The sequence below is a fragment of the Oryctolagus cuniculus genome, chromosome 11, assembly GCF_051225735.1.
Source record: "Oryctolagus cuniculus isolate XC-2025 breed Fujian yellow rabbit chromosome 11, ASM5122573v1, whole genome shotgun sequence".
NCBI lineage: Eukaryota > Metazoa > Chordata > Mammalia > Lagomorpha > Leporidae > Oryctolagus > Oryctolagus cuniculus.
The window spans coordinates 26,867,824-26,882,755 of NC_142877.1; the positions used below are offsets into that span (position 1 = coordinate 26,867,824).

General features: G+C 58.0%; 1 protein-coding gene across 1 annotated transcript in view; it reads right to left on the reverse strand.

The window, feature by feature from the left end:
- Positions 1-741: 741 nt before the first annotated feature.
- The window catches only part of RSPO4 (R-spondin 4), a 33,458-nt gene continuing 19,267 nt past the window's right edge, over positions 742-14,932 (reverse strand). Inside the window, exons 2-5 of the mRNA XM_051845158.3 lie at positions 7,505-7,693; positions 6,799-6,939; positions 3,232-3,414; positions 742-803 (exon numbers count right to left, since the gene is read on the reverse strand). Coding sequence (XP_051701118.3) covers positions 742-803; positions 3,232-3,414; positions 6,799-6,939; positions 7,505-7,693 — 575 coding nt within the window. The remainder of the gene's footprint in view (positions 804-3,231; positions 3,415-6,798; positions 6,940-7,504; positions 7,694-14,932) is intronic.

Genomic DNA, 14,932 nt, shown 5'->3' on the forward strand with positions numbered 1-14,932 from the left:
CCCGGGGAGAGTGAGGGGCTCACCTGTGCCCTGGCCTTGGGGAACCCCTCTCCTGCAAGGGTAAGAGAAAGGTCTGCTTTCTTCAGAGAGAGAGTGAGAGAGAGAGAGAGAGAGAGAGAGAGATCTGCAGGGAGGTCACGGACTCACAGTATCTCTCTTTCTTTATGATTTATTTTATTTATTTGAAAGACAGAGTTACATACAGAGGTAGAGATCAGAGAGAAATCTTCCATCCACTGGTTCACTCCCCAGATGGCCGCAACGGCCGGAGCTGAGCCAATCCGAAGCCAGCAGCCAGGAGCTTCTTCCTGAGGTCTCCCTCGTGGGTGCAGGGGCCCAAGGACTCGGGCCATCTTCCACTACTTTCCCAGGCCAGAGCAGAGAGCTGGATCGGAAGAGGAGCATCTGGGACTCGAACCGGAGCCCATATGCCTGTGGCGCCGGCTTTACCCGCTGCGCCACAGCACCGGCCCCTCACAATCTCTCTTAAAGGGTGTGGGGGGTGGGGCCGGAGAACACAGTGAAGAACAGGATGGAAGGAAAAGCGAGGGGCAGAGGAGGGGGGAGTGGAAAACAGAGATGGAAGAAATACGGGGAACACAGGAGGAAGATGGACAGGGTAGACAGGACGGGACGGGTGGGCGGGAGAGGAGGTGGTGGAGCGCTCGGTCATGGCGGCTTCGGGGCCTCTGTTGGCCGCTCTGTCGGCTCTGGCCGGCGGCCCGACTTCTAGTCCGGCCCTCACTTCCGGGCCAGGCGCAGGCGCATCCTTTTGCGGCCATTCTTCGGGCGGTGAATTCTCCCTGCAAGGAGAGAGCAGACTGTGTCCTCTGAGGCCGGCAGGACAGCCGTGCTGGCCGAGGGTGGCTGCAGGGTCAGCTGCTCCAAGCTGAGCCTTTCTCTTCACTTCTTAGGGTTCCCCTGGGCTGGGCACCTGCTCCCGGGGCCCCTGCGCCGGCTTTGCCGCTGCTGCCTGCCCACCCTGCGCCAGCACCCCAGAGCTTCGGTGCAGGCAGGCGGTGCCTACCCACACAACCACCTCCTTAGACGATTTTTTCATCATGCCAACATCACAGAGGCGGCGTCTCCAGGCTGTATAATCTCCCGGGACCCACGATGTGCAGGGGTCCTCATGAGGCTAAGCAGTGGGCGCAGCCCTGCGGCCCCCACTGGACAGGCACAGAGGAGCTCTGGCCTCATCACTGCCCTGTTGGGGAGGGGGCTGGGCTTCGAACCCATGGCTAACTCTGACCCTTGGCCCTGCCTGGACCTCAACCATGTGTCTCCCCACCCATCATCACCCCCAGTGGAGCTGGGGTGAATTGTTTTTCAATAAAGTATTTATTTATTTCAGAGGCAGAAAGAGAGCGAGAGAGCACATGTGACAGACATCCCATGCTCTGTTTCATCCCCAATTGCCTGCAATGGCCAGGGCTGGGCCAAAGCCAAAGCCAGAATTCGACCCAGATCTCCCACGTGAGTGGCAGGAAACCAATTACTTGGGCCATTAGCACTGCCTCCCAGGGTGTGCACTAGCAGGAAGTTGGGGTCAGAAGCCAGAGCTGGGAATGGAACCTCAGCACCCCAGTGTGGGCCAAACACCCGCCCCTGCACTGAATGCCCAACCCAACACCTGATCAGTCCCATTTCTCTGAGCGGCTGACTGAGGCCCTTCCAGGGGAGCCACCTGCCCAGGGGCACAGCCTGAACTGGGGTTTCTGGAGGGCACTCCTGTGCTTTCTTGTCCAGGCGGCAAAGCTGGAACCGAGGGATGGGGCCAGTGACTGGAATCGCGTGGCTGGGAGGGGTGCAGAGTCCCAGCACGCCCTGCGCGGAAGCAGACAAGCCCTGGTGGTCCCCGTGCCCAAACTCCTCTGCCGCCTGGGGCCTCTCCCGGCCTGGCCAACCTCACCTCAGCCCCTCCTGTGGCTCATGCCTCGCCCCCACCTCCCCGTCGCAGGACTGGCTGTGCTTGGCCCCGAACCTTGGAGCTCCTCCCAGCTGTCCTCTGTCACCATTATTTACCGGTAAGAAGGCTGGGAGCACGACAGCCCCACATTTCCACATTACAGGGCATGTACGCAGCGAGGCCCCCATTTGGTCCTCCACAGCATCCCACGCCCGCCCACAGAGCCTCAGCCAGCCGCTGTGCGGGCCGCAGTGGGCACGCGGAGGTCTGAGCCCGCCTCCGCAGGGTCCGCGGTGCCTGTGTCCTGGGAGTCAGCTCCGCTCCTCCCCCAGCTATGCAGACTCAGGCTCATCCCTTAGGCCAGGCTGCCACCTTGGGGGTTCCCCACGTCCACGCCAAGCCTTAAGTGGGCACTGAAGCCAGGTCCTCACTCTATGCTCAGCAACTGGCCGGGCAGCCCTTGGGCGAGGACAGCATCTTGGGCCAGGGCCTGGGCCGGGTGCAGCCTGAGAGGCCCTTGGCTGCTTGGAAGGCGGGCTATGGGGGTGGGTGGCTTCATGTCCCTATCCCCACCCTACGCCTGCCTGGTAACTGCCCATGCACTCATCCGTTCACCCACCCAGACACCCAGCCACCCTCCCGCCCGCCCATCCACCTCCCCGCCCACCATACCCTGGGGCCTCTCTCCGAAAGAAGTCAGAGGTTTCTAATAGCCCCAGGGGCACATGGGAAATCTGAGTGGTGGTCTTGGTTGTCAGTGCCCAGGGGCTGGCCCCAGTTTGCCCAAGATTCTTCGGGCCTGCACTGCCCTCAGGGAGCTTGCTCAGAGCTGCACCCGTCTCAGCTTGGAAGGCCAAGTGCTGGTGACCACTTCTGTCCTCCAGCTACTCGCGGTCATCCCTGTGGCATCCATCAGGAGATCGGTTTGGCTGCACTCATTACTGGCCACCATTTGGAAGTGGCATCTCGGGTTGGCCACATGGCCATGTACTGTGCTGCTGACCATGGCCACCGCCTTCGCCATGACATCACCTCCCTGGTGCCCTGTGTGTGCAGGGCAGCGATGGTGCCCATGGGTTTCATCTCAGAGCAGTAAGCGGTACGGGGTCACAGGAAGGGGGCTGCTCCACTGGAAGCCGAGAACTCAGGCTTGTCTGTGTGTCTGGGGCTGGCTCCAGCCAGGACAACCCTCCTCGGCATGACACCAGGCTGTGGCTCATGGGGGACTTTACAGGTGCCGTATCTGGGGCCGAGTCCTGAGGCCCCCGAGAGCCACCCACGGGCCCTGCTTGCTGTGGCCCCGATGCCTGCCTGGCACTCACCTGGGGGACAGGACGTCTGCATGGAACATTTCTTCCATTCGGACAGCACCTTGCAGCTGGGTGCCGCCCGCCCATCCCGGCCGGCCTCTCGTACCCGCGACTTCAGGCCCCAGGCTGAGCCGCAGGTCTTCCCCTTGTGTGTGCAGCGGCTCCAGCTGCCCCACGACCCATGTTCACACTCCTCTGCGGGGTGAAGGGAGAGACAGACAGACGGGGTCAGCTGGTGGTACGGGCCCTTCAGCTCCCAGGGCCAGGCGTGAGGAGTTCAGTCCCCCCGTGACACCAGCTCCACCTGCCAGGGACTCAGTCTATCACCAGGAGCAGTGAGGAGACCCCTCCAACGCTGTGCGCGAGCTACACGAAAGCAAAGTGACCACTATGAGCCAGAAGCCAGAGCGATGGCTTCCTGGAGGAGGTGGCGTGCCAGCCACAGGGGCAAGCACACGCTCTGCAGGTGTGAAAGGCCTGGCTGACAGTGTTCGGGAGGCGGGGGCTGGGATGGGACGTGAAGGTTCGGGAGAGAGGTGTGGATAAGGCTGGAAGGTCGGCGGGGAAGCCTTCAGCACTGGACAAGGTTTTGAACCTGACTGTGCACCTTGATCAAGGCAGAAACCATCCAGTGCAGCTGTAAGGAGAAAGGAGCCCTGCTCAGAGAAGTTCCTAGCAGGCTGGGGCATGTGGGCCGCAGTCAGGACGCCTGCGTAACATACGGCAGCGCCAGGCTTCGGTACCCAGCCCCCGGCCCTGGCTTCCTGCTAACACAGACCCTGGGAGGCAGCACTGACAGCTCCGGTAACTGGGTTCCCGCCATCCATGGGAGAGACCCGGATTGAGTCCCAGGTACCTGGCTTTGGCCTGAGCCAGTCCTGGCTGTTGTGGGCATTTGGGGAGGGAACCAGTGGATGGTAGATCTCTCTAATTGTCTCTCTGCTTCTCAAACAACTAAATAAAATTAAAAATAAAGGTAAAATAAAAATTCCTTATGGAATCGTTTTTTAAAATTTTTTAAAAAGATTTATTTGAAGCCTGTGTGTGTGTGTGTGTGTGAGAGAGAGAGAGAGAGAGAGAGAGAGAGAGAGAATCTTCCATCTGCTGGTTCACTCCCCAAATGGCCAGATGGGTTTGGGCCAGGTTGAAGCCAGGAGCTGGGACCTCCACCCCGGTCTCCCACATGGGTGTCAGGGCCCCAAGGACTTAGGCCAGTTTCTGCTGCCTTCCCAGGTGCAGCAGCAGGGAGCTGGATGGAAACAGAGCAGCCAGGACCCAAACCACAGAGGTGGCACCACATGCTAGCCCCAGCATCGGGTCATTTTAGAACCTACAACTTCAAAATGTTCATGGAGAATGGAATGAAAGGATGCGTTTATTTTGGTGCAAAAAAAAAAAAAAAAAAAGAAATACATGCATAGTTTTTTCATAATAATGCATTTCCATGAACTTTAACAAGACCATGTGTATATACCTTTTTTTTTTTCATATTTGACCCTTTAATAGTGGAATAGAGGTAGCTGTGAACACCCCCCTGTCGCAGATCAGGACACTGAGGCCTGCAGCCGCTGAGAGATTTGCTAAGGGAACACAGGAAGGGGCTCGCACAGTGTACACAGCAAGTTCAAGATGCAGAGGCCCAGGATGGAAGTCTCCAGGCCGTGGGGGGGTCTGGGTGCACTCATCTGCAGGTCAAGGCTGAGCACCTACTGTGTGCCAGGCCTGCTCCAGGGGTATCCCCTGGAGGTGTTAGGCTGAAGGGGGTGGGCAGAGTGCTCCATGCGGTATTGGGGCAAGCACAGGCAGTCGTGGGAGCCCAGAGAAGGCACAGGCCGCAGCCGGGGTGACCGGGAAGGCTTCCTGGAGGAGGGGACTCCTGAAGTGAACCTTGAAGTGGGGGGAGGGGCGAGCGAGGGGCGTTAGCCAGGCTCAAGGAGGCGCAGGAGGTGCTCCAGGTGGAAGACATAAAATAACTCCAGCAGAGTTCCCAGGACTCTCAGAGCTGAGCAGGCTGGAGCCTGAACTCACACAGGAAGACACGAATAGTGGGGTGGAGGGACCGGCAGGTGGGGGCCAGGACCTGGGCGGGCTCTGCCTGAGTGGGCAACGGGAGCCACAGCGGCCACAGAAGGGCCCTGAACAACAGAGAAAGCAGAGCCCACTGTCACCTGGAAATGATCCCCCTGGCTGCAGGGAGGCCTGGGCTGCAGAGGCTGAAACGCGAGCCAGGGAGAGGGGCAGGAGGTGGCGGCTGCACTTCTAGTGACCGGGGGTGGGTGGGTGGGGGTGGGTGCGGGGGGAGGGGGGGGGAGTGCGGCTTCATTTTGGCCCTGTGGTCGGAGGATGCACTACAGATCTACTCTCTGTCTCCTCCGCCTCCCACTGCGCTGTCCGTCAGCGAGAGATAGGGACTTTGTTCACTGCCCCGCACCGCAGGGCAGCCGCTCTCGCAAGTGCTTGTGGCTGAATGGAGGAACGGACCCCGTTGCATACAAAGGACAGGGATGCCTGCTCCTCTGGCCTCCTCAGGAAGCTGCGAGGAAGCGAGGAAGCACAGGGCTAGGGCTGGGGTTGGGGCTGGGGTGGCGGCGGCAGCGGCGGCGTGCGGGGCTGGAGACAGCGAGTCAGCCGGGTGCCTGTGTCTGGGTGCCCAGAGGGAACATGGCCGAGACCGTGGCTCAGGTGAGCAGGCCAAGGAGCAGCCAGGGCCAGACTGTGGAGGAGGACCTCAGACAGGGGCAGCTGGAAGCGCCGAGCAGACAGAGTGCCAGTGGCCGCGTCCGAGCATCTACAGCGCCAGGGGCTGAGTTAAGCACTTCAAATTGCAGCAATTCATTTAATCCTCATAATAACGTCTCCCCATGAGATAAGGGAGTCTTGTGTTCTATTGTAACTTGTTTCTGATTTATTATTATTATTTTTTAATTTGAGAGAGAGGAAGAGACAGAGACACAGAGATACAGAGAGGACTTCCTTCCGCCGGGTCACTCCCCAAACACCTGCAACAGCCAAGTCTGGGCCAGGCTGAAACCAGGAGCCTGGAACTCCATGCAGGTCCCCCGCGTGGGTGACAGGGACTGAGTACTCGAGCCGTCCCCTGCTGCCTCCCAGGGTGACATTAGCAGGAAGCTGGGACTGGGAGAGCCGGTCTCAAGCTCAGGCACTCGAGTAGGGAGAAGCGCATCCCAAGTGGCAGCTTAAGCACCCGGCCAAACGCCTGCCCCGTAACCTTGTGCGCACTTGGAGAAACTGAGGCACAGAGAGGGTGAGTGACTCGCTGAGGGTCACACGTGGGTGAGTTCTAGAGCGGGGACTGGGTCCTGGGAGTGCCTCACTCCCGGCCAGGGCTCTGTGCGCCCTGCTGCCTCCCTTGGCCATGACAATGACGCCAGCATCGTTGGTGACAGGGATCACCATTCTGGGACTGTGCTGGCTGCGGCACACTGAAGGCTGCTCTGTGCAGGCGCCTGCTGTACCTGGTGTGCGGGGCCTGGGCCGCCCATCCCCCCGTGACGTTCTACCAAGAGTTCTTCCAGGTCTCCCACCTCTCGCCAGGAGGGCGAGGAGGCCCCCACTCACCCTTGCACTCCCGTGAGCTCTGCTGGGTCAGGGTGCCAGGCGGGCAGGTGGACAGGCACTTCCCCTTGTGCAGGTAAAAATTCTTTTTGCACCGGATGCAGAAGTCTCGGCTAAAGCATCTCTCGCACGTGTTTCGACATTCTGTAACAGAGCCAGTAACAGCCCAGCTGAGGCACCTGCCAGGGAGGGGGTACTGAGGTGGCAGGGGGGTGGGGCTGAGCTCTGAGCAGTCCCCGGCTCTGTAGCATTGGGTTCAGGCCTCCGTCAACACCAAACTGGGCTGCATATGCAGAGAACTCCCTTTTGGATAGGAGTTGAGGCTCAGAGAGAGCAAGTGACCTGCCTGAAGTCACATAGCAAATTTGGGCTGGGAGTGAGGACTTCCTGCTCCTTTTCCACCAGGGCTCAGAGACAGCATGATTCGTCCCAGGTGACAGTGAAAATAGAGGTGGAGTTGGGACTCCTTTCCCATCTGGCCCAAGCCCAGAGAAGGTGAGTAACATGGTCCCGGCTGCACAGTAGACTGTGGCCAAGGTGCAGGTTCCTGGCCCAGGGCTGCGCGGCCACCCTGGGACCAAGTGGATATGAGAGTCCTGGCTCAGGCACACACCCGCTTCCTTTCTGGCTGCGCTGGGGGAGAGGGTGGGCTGTGGGCCGGCCGAGCCCGGGAGTCCAGGCCAGCACGGGACAAGGGGGAGCCACGTACTTCTGCACTGGTTCAAGTCCTGGCCGCGGACGCCGAAGAAGCCGGGCGGGCAGTCGTGCAGGCACTTGCCGTACTGGCGCATTCCCTCCCGGCTGATGAACAGGAAGAGCCTGTGCTGGCAGCTGGAGCAGCCGTTCACCTCGGAGCAGGCGATGCAGCCCGTGCAGTTGCCCCCGAGGCCAGTGTCCACTGCCAGCCAGAGCAGGGTGCAGGGAAGGGAGAGAGAAACGGTCAACATGTGTGTGAGCAGCTGCACTGTCTCGTGGGGATAGTAACTGGGCACATGACCACCCAAGAAAGACTACATTTCCCAGCTTCCCTTGCACCTAGGTAGTCATGTGACTGAAATCTGACCAATGGATGCAAAGCAGCATGTCCAACTTCTAGAAGTTTCCTTAAAGGCTAGGAGTATGCCCTTTGTCATCCTCATATATATATGAATACATATATATATATATATCCTCTTTCTCTCTCTCTCTCTCTCTCTCTCTCTATATATATATATATATATGAAGGAGAGGGCAGGGCGGGGCGGGAGAGAGCAAGCTCTCATTCACTGATTCACTGTTCACTTCTTGCAATAACAGGGGCTGGGTCATGTCAAAGCTGGAACCACGAGCTCAATCCAGATCTCACATGAGTGGCAGGGACCCAACTACTCGAGCCATCACCTGCTGCCTCCCAGGGTGGACATTAGCAGGAAGCTGGAATCTAGAGCACAGCAGGGACTTGGACCCAAGCACTGACACAGGATGCAGGGGACACTGTGGTGTCACATGGCCACCCGACCTCCCATCTTTTCTTTTGGGTGGAACGTGAATATGATGGTTGGAGCAGAAGCAGTCATTTTTTTTATCATGAAGCAGAAACCATGTCCTGGGATGGTGGAATAATAGGACTAAGAAGAACCTGGGTCCCTGCGGAAGGCAGGCCTGCTGTGTGGACTGTTGACACGTGCCAGACATCGAGGTCTATTGTACTTGAATCACTGTTCTTTGGAGCTTTCTATCACTCACAGGCAAACTTCATCTTTACCAAAGCAGTGTGTGTTTTTGGGCATGTGTGGGGTGCCCTTGCAGTAGGGGGAGGGCGAGACCCTGGCCCTCCTGCTGGGTTTCCAGGCTCTCTCCACCCCTCGCTGTCACCTTTGTCGAGGGCTCCCATCACCATGAGACTTCAGCTGAGAGGAGGAACTTCCTGCTCTCCCCGAGCTGAGAAGCAGAACCCAGAGCTGGGGAGAAAGAGGCAGACCACGCCGCAGAGTCTGAGCAAGGCCCCCGGCTTCTCCCCAAGGCCCCCGGCTTCTCCCCAGCCCTGACCTCAGGGTCCCTGCTCAAGTCCAGGGGGTGGAGGAGGGACTCGAGGGGTCAGGACTGGTCAGCCAGGGGTGCAGGAAACGGGGCTGTGGCTTTTTCCCCTTCCCTACCTGTCCCAGCCAACTGAGGCCATGTCAGGGGACCCCCACCCCTCCCAAAGATGGGGGTGCCTACAGGATGGCGCCAGCACTCTGGCTCAGTCTGGACGTGAACTTGTGCCCCTGCACAGCTGTCGGCTTCCCACATCTCTCCAAACAGAGGAAGGAAGGACAGCAGGAGCAAGCAGGCAAGGCCAGGAGGGGAGACCGCGCCCAAGAGCCCCCGTCTCGGCATGGCGACACGAGGGCGCTCTCGGGGCCGCAGTGCTGGTAGGAGGAGCTGAGTCCAGGTGGTATTGCTGCTGCCTTTGCCCACGGAAAGGCTGGTCGTTGGCAGGTGTCCTGGCAGGAGGCGGCAGCAGGGCAGACCACTCTAGGTGGGAGGTGGGGAGAGTCAGCAAGTGGCCAGGGGTGGGCGTGGGCGCTGTGGCAAAGCGGGTTAAGCTGCCACTCGGGATGCCGGTCTCCCACATCGGAGCGCCAGTTCGTGTCCTAATTACCCTTGCTTCTGATCCAGCTCCCCGCTAGTGTGCCTGGGGAGGAGCAGACGATGGCCAAAGTGCTTGTGACCCTGCCACTCACGTGGGAGACCAGGAAGGAGTTCCTGGCTGTTGGCGTCCACCTGGCCCAGCCCCAGCTGTTGCAGGCATCTGGGGAGTGAACCACTGGATGGAAGATCCGCCTCCTGCTCTGTCTCTCTCGGTCTCTCCCTCTCTCTACCACTCTGCCTTTTAAATAAATAAATATTAAAAGAAAACAACAGAGGACACGACCAGGAGTCACTAAGTGGTGGGCAAGTGCAGGGTAGCTTCCCAGAGACAGCAGCTGAGTAAGGGAAACTGTTTCCTGCTCCAACCCTCATGGGGTCAGAGTGCAGTGAGCTGGTGACGCCCGTGGCTCCCCTGTTCCAACCGGGGCCCCGTCGCCCTAGGAAAGGAAGTCTCCATTGTGTGAGCTCCTGGCCTTTCCCCCTGGAACAGGAGCCAAGGAGGCCCATCCCTTCTGCAAGCCCTGGGCACGGCACACAGACACACAGAGGTGGTGGGGGAGGCGGGGCAGGCTTGCCCAGCCCTGGCCGGGGCCTTTCTGTCCCCCTGCTGTCACTTCCCTTAACCTGGATTCTGGGAGCCCCTGTCCCCTCTTGTCGTAGACCTTGGAGGAGGCTCCGCTCCAGGCAGGCCCACGTGGAGGCCTGCAGCAGCTACCACGTGTCCTGGGAGCCTGCCCCGACGTGGTGAGCCAGGGCGGCTGTGGCCTGGATTCTCGGCAGCAGGAGCGAGGGGAAAGGCTTCTGTTCTTGCAAAGTGCTACAGCGGCAGGGGCTGGAGGGCAAGGAGGAGGCGTGCTGGCGGAGGAGGGGGTCCCAGGGTGGAGAGAGCAGTGACAGAGGACGGAACAGGGCCCAGACTTCCCGCCCAGATTCCTGCCATGCCAAAGGGCGAAAGGCGTGAGGAGGCACTCACTTCTGATGAATGTACACTTTGGAGAACAACCTAGCAGAATCTAGAAAATTCGAGGGGGTGTCTTTTCTAAACAGCAGTCTGGCTTCTGGTATTGACCTCAGAACAGCAGTTCTCCAGCTCTAGCGCACATCGGCAGCCCCCGGGGCTCAGCACAGTGCACACCCCTGGGCTCCACCTCATGGCTCTGGGGCCCGAGAATCTGCATATCTAACCGGCTCTCAGGGGACGCTGATGCTGCTGGTCCAGGGACACTTTGAGGGTCACTGGCTTAGAGAAACTCCTGTACATGGGCTGCTTACTGCAGCACTACCCAACAACAAACAGCTGCATAAAGCTAACCTCGCAAAAGGAGAGACAAGTACACGGGACAGGCACTTAGTCTAACAGTTAAGACGCTCATTAAGATGTCCGTGTCCCATACTGAAAGGTTTGAATTTCATGCCTGGCTCTGTCTCCTGACTCCAGCTACCCCTCAGAGCAGACCCTGGGAGACGGCGCTGATGGCTGAAGTCACTGGGTTCCTGCCACCCACGTGGGAGACCTGGCTTTGACCCCAGCCTGTCCCACCCTGACCACCACGGGCATTAGGGGAGTGAACCAGTAGATGGGAGCTCTCTGCTTGTCTTTCTGATTCTGAGTCTATGTATGTCTGTCTCGCTCTGCCTCTGATATAGATAGAAATGGATAAACAAATACATTGTGATTTAGTCACATGCCACAGCCGTGATAAATGACATAGGCAGAGTTACAGTTGTCATTGTGGATACATCCCAGACTCATGCTGAGCGGAAAAGGCGAGATACACAATGAATCAGAGGTACACTATGAGCCATTTGCATCAATTTCATAAGCCTGCAGAATCACAGCTTGCAACACTTATGACACACGCGTGTGTATTAAGAGGAAAGGCCATGTAAGGATCGCACACACTGGACTCTGGATGGTGGACTCGCCGGGGCCACAGGGTGGGTGAGGGACCGGGGAAGACTTCTATCTCTAATGCTTACTTTCTTAAAATCTAAAGTAAATATTACAAGGGCAAGATCTGATGGCTGGTGGGCACACACATGCTCAGGATGCTACTGCCGACTTGAGGCAGATCCGAAACAGCTCACAGTGAGAGCAAAGACGGGGTTCACCTCCACTGGCCCTGGGGTGGGGGTCGATGTCCAGCTCCCCTCCCCAGGACTCTGCTTTATCCCCAACGTGAGGCCTTGGGCAGGGAAGCCGGCAAATTCTGGAGACGTGGGAGGGGGTTCTGACAGCAGTGGAGACCCATGGCCCTGAGCACCGGGCTGGAAGTACCCGTGTCCATTTTCCACTTCATCCTCCATAGTGGAGCCCTGATATTTAGTGGACTTTACGTCTTCTAAGAAAAGACTACATTTCCCATACTCCTTTGCAGCAACATGTAGTCACATGCACTAGTCTGGCCAATGGGATGTGAATGGGAGTATCCTGCTGTATTCTCTCTCCCTTCCACAGGATGGACTGTAGACTTGTTAGCTGGAGTCATGGCAGATTGAGGTGGCAGTGGGACCTTATATGTGGACAACATGTGCGGCCATGGAGACTGAGGAATGCCTACCATGGAGTCTTTCACGCGAGAGGGAGGAAAACATTGCCCATCTCACTGAGGGTGCTCACACAGGCATGATGGGTGATACCGGGTTTTCAGCCTCCCCGGTCAGCACCAGGTGGTATCTGGAGACCAGGGTGCTTTCTGTGTGCCTCCCCACCACGTGAGCCTGCTGGCCAGGGACGCAACCCCACGAAGAGCACTGAGACTCTCCATGGGCTTGAGGTGTTCTCTGTCACAGGGCAGAATGAGTTCAAATTACGAATTCTGCCCAATGTTAGAAAAATAAAGTGACATTTCCTACAGACTGAGTTTGTGGGCCCAGGCTCACATCCTGACCTGCCTGGGGTTGTCCACTCAGCAGCTGAGGACGCTGCGGCTCAGGCAGTGGAATGCCATGCCCAGGGTCGACCCAACAGGCGGGGGTGGGCGCCCACCTCAGTCTGCCCCACTCTGCCTTTCCAGCGCATGCTCCAGGCCTCTTCTGTGTCAGCCAGCTGGGGCTTCCTGGGTGAGCCACATGTGGCTCCTGCCCTCGCAGCTTGGTGGAGGGACTGAAGCCCTCAGTAGTGACAGCAAAGCAGGGTGAGATAAGGCTTCCAAGATGGGGACAAAGCAAGGCTCTGGTAAGGGTTTAGGGACCACTCAGCCTGACCCCTGCAGTTTTCTGGGAGACCCCAGAGCCAGAAGGGGTGGAGTCATCCCCAAGGTCAGGCAACCAAACCCCAAAGAAGCCCGCGTTAGAGCTACAACACTACGGGTAGAATGATGACTCCACACTCTGAAGGCAAAATAACCCAACAGAGGCCTTCCCCAGACTTTCGAGCATGCGGGCGCACACGTGAGGGGTGCAGGGTGGATGCAGGATGGAGAGAGGCTTCGCCTATGTGAGGGGTGCAGGGTGGATGCAGGATGGAGAGAGGCTTCGCCGACTGCATCCCTGTCCTCAGATGTTAGCTAGGGTGCCCTCTAGTGTCAGTATCTGGTAATGGCACCTCCATCTGGCATTTCATTACATCTCTGTAACTCATTAGAAAGAGCAACGCTATTTCCCCTCTCCCCACTAACTCCAAGATCACGGGTGTAGGGACTTGGACGTTCACATTATGAATAATAAGTGATGACAATTAGAGTTTGTACAGAACTACTCTAAAAAGGTCCAAACTTACTGGTTCTTAAACTTGACTCTGCATCAGAACCCAGGCAGGCTGTAAAGTGTCTGGTTTGGACCCAAGAATGTGAATTCTAAGAAGCCCAACAATAACTGTAGGAGGATTTCAGAAGTGTCTTCTCCAGTGACAGTTTCTTTTCCCTGAGAAACGGCGCTGGCAATCCTGCCGGTGCTGTACAACACAGCCTGGCCGATGGCGGGACTGTCACACCATCTCTCTGGAGAAGTTTGCCTCCGGACTGGCAGAGAATGGAATGGGATGGCCTCTGCCCTAAGGACTCCTGCAGGTGGGGGCTGTGGTGTGAGAAGTCCTGGGGAGGGGGACGAACGCGCACAGTCCCTCTTTGCTTACACACACACACACACACACGGCCCCTCCCGACTTGGAGGGTCATGTAGAGTCCTCTCCACCCAGATGCACTTGACCTGCCCTTGGCCAGTCAGAGCCTCAATGGGTGCTGGTTCGGAGGCAGAGAGGCAGGCACGCATCCCCATGGCAAGTCTCTGGATTTCTGCTTAAGTCAGTGGATGCCTAGTGTGTGTGTCCTTGCCCTCTCTTTGGATCCAGGAGGATGCAGACCAGAGAGGGTGGGCACCGCCTTAGGAAAGAGGAGACCAGACACATCCCACAGGAGCCACCTGCACACCTGGATCTACTCTGGGGAGCCATCGATACTTTCCTCAAGCCACTATGAGTTAGGTTTTCATCACTTGCAACCGAATGATTCCTGACTCATACAGAAACAGAAAGACGGAAGGAGGGAGGGAGGGAGGGAGGGAGGGGAGAGAGAGAGAGAGAGAGAGAGAGAGAGAGAGAGAGAATATAAATCATATGCAGACAGGAGGCAACCAGAAACCTCATGGGCTCTAAAACACAGACAGAGTTTCTGACTGCCTTCCAGTCCCCCCCCCCCCCCAAGGCCTGGCTAGTCCCCCAACTCCAGAGGAAGTCACTTTTTCATTTGAGTAAGTTCTCTTCTGCTAACTAACAAATGGGTGTAGCTCGCGAGATAGGGAAAAGACCGCAGTGCAGCAGCTCCACTTCAGCCTGGAGCATCTCCCACCCAGCCTGACCTCCACGCTACCCCAGGGGACCCTGGGCTTCCAGAGAGCGCACTTTGAGAACTCCTGGGTCCTCCACACCAAGTGGACCCAGCTGCCGTGGCCCTCGCTCAGCTCAGGCATGTGTTTCCAACCAGGCATCTGAGCTCTAACTGCAGCTTTCCTGGGGTTTCCTGAAGCATCAGAGCACAAGGTACCCCACGTAAACCGTCTAACAACTACCCCCCACCATCAAGACCATCCTCCCCGACTCAGATGCCAGTTGACCCCGGAAATGTGGCCCCAGGTTGCCCCAGCAGCTGGAAAGGCTTGAATGACATCTGAGTCACTTGTCTTTCCCCAGGCTCCAGGGGGGTGGGCTGACACTTGGATGTCCATTTACTGAGAATGACGGTGGAATTCATCATGCCAGTCTTGATGGTTTACAAAGCAATACGGGCTTGTGACAACTTTGAATTCACAGGCTAACCCAGGGTTAGTGATCCCTCCCTTCATTCCCTTGAAATAATTACCAGTCCCTACTCTGTGTCAGTCCACTAGGGGCTCAGTGTCTGTGAGCTTCCGGGACAGCTGTGTGACCTGGGCTGCCGGATGCTATCACCCTGGAGCTGCCTCGCATGGGCCGACCTCCCTCACTCACATGGAAGACAACGAGGTCTCGTGAGCAGCACAGACTGCGGGACCTCCCCCTGGGGCTGCGCCACAGCAGGTGCGGTGGGGCCCACGAATCCACTCCGCT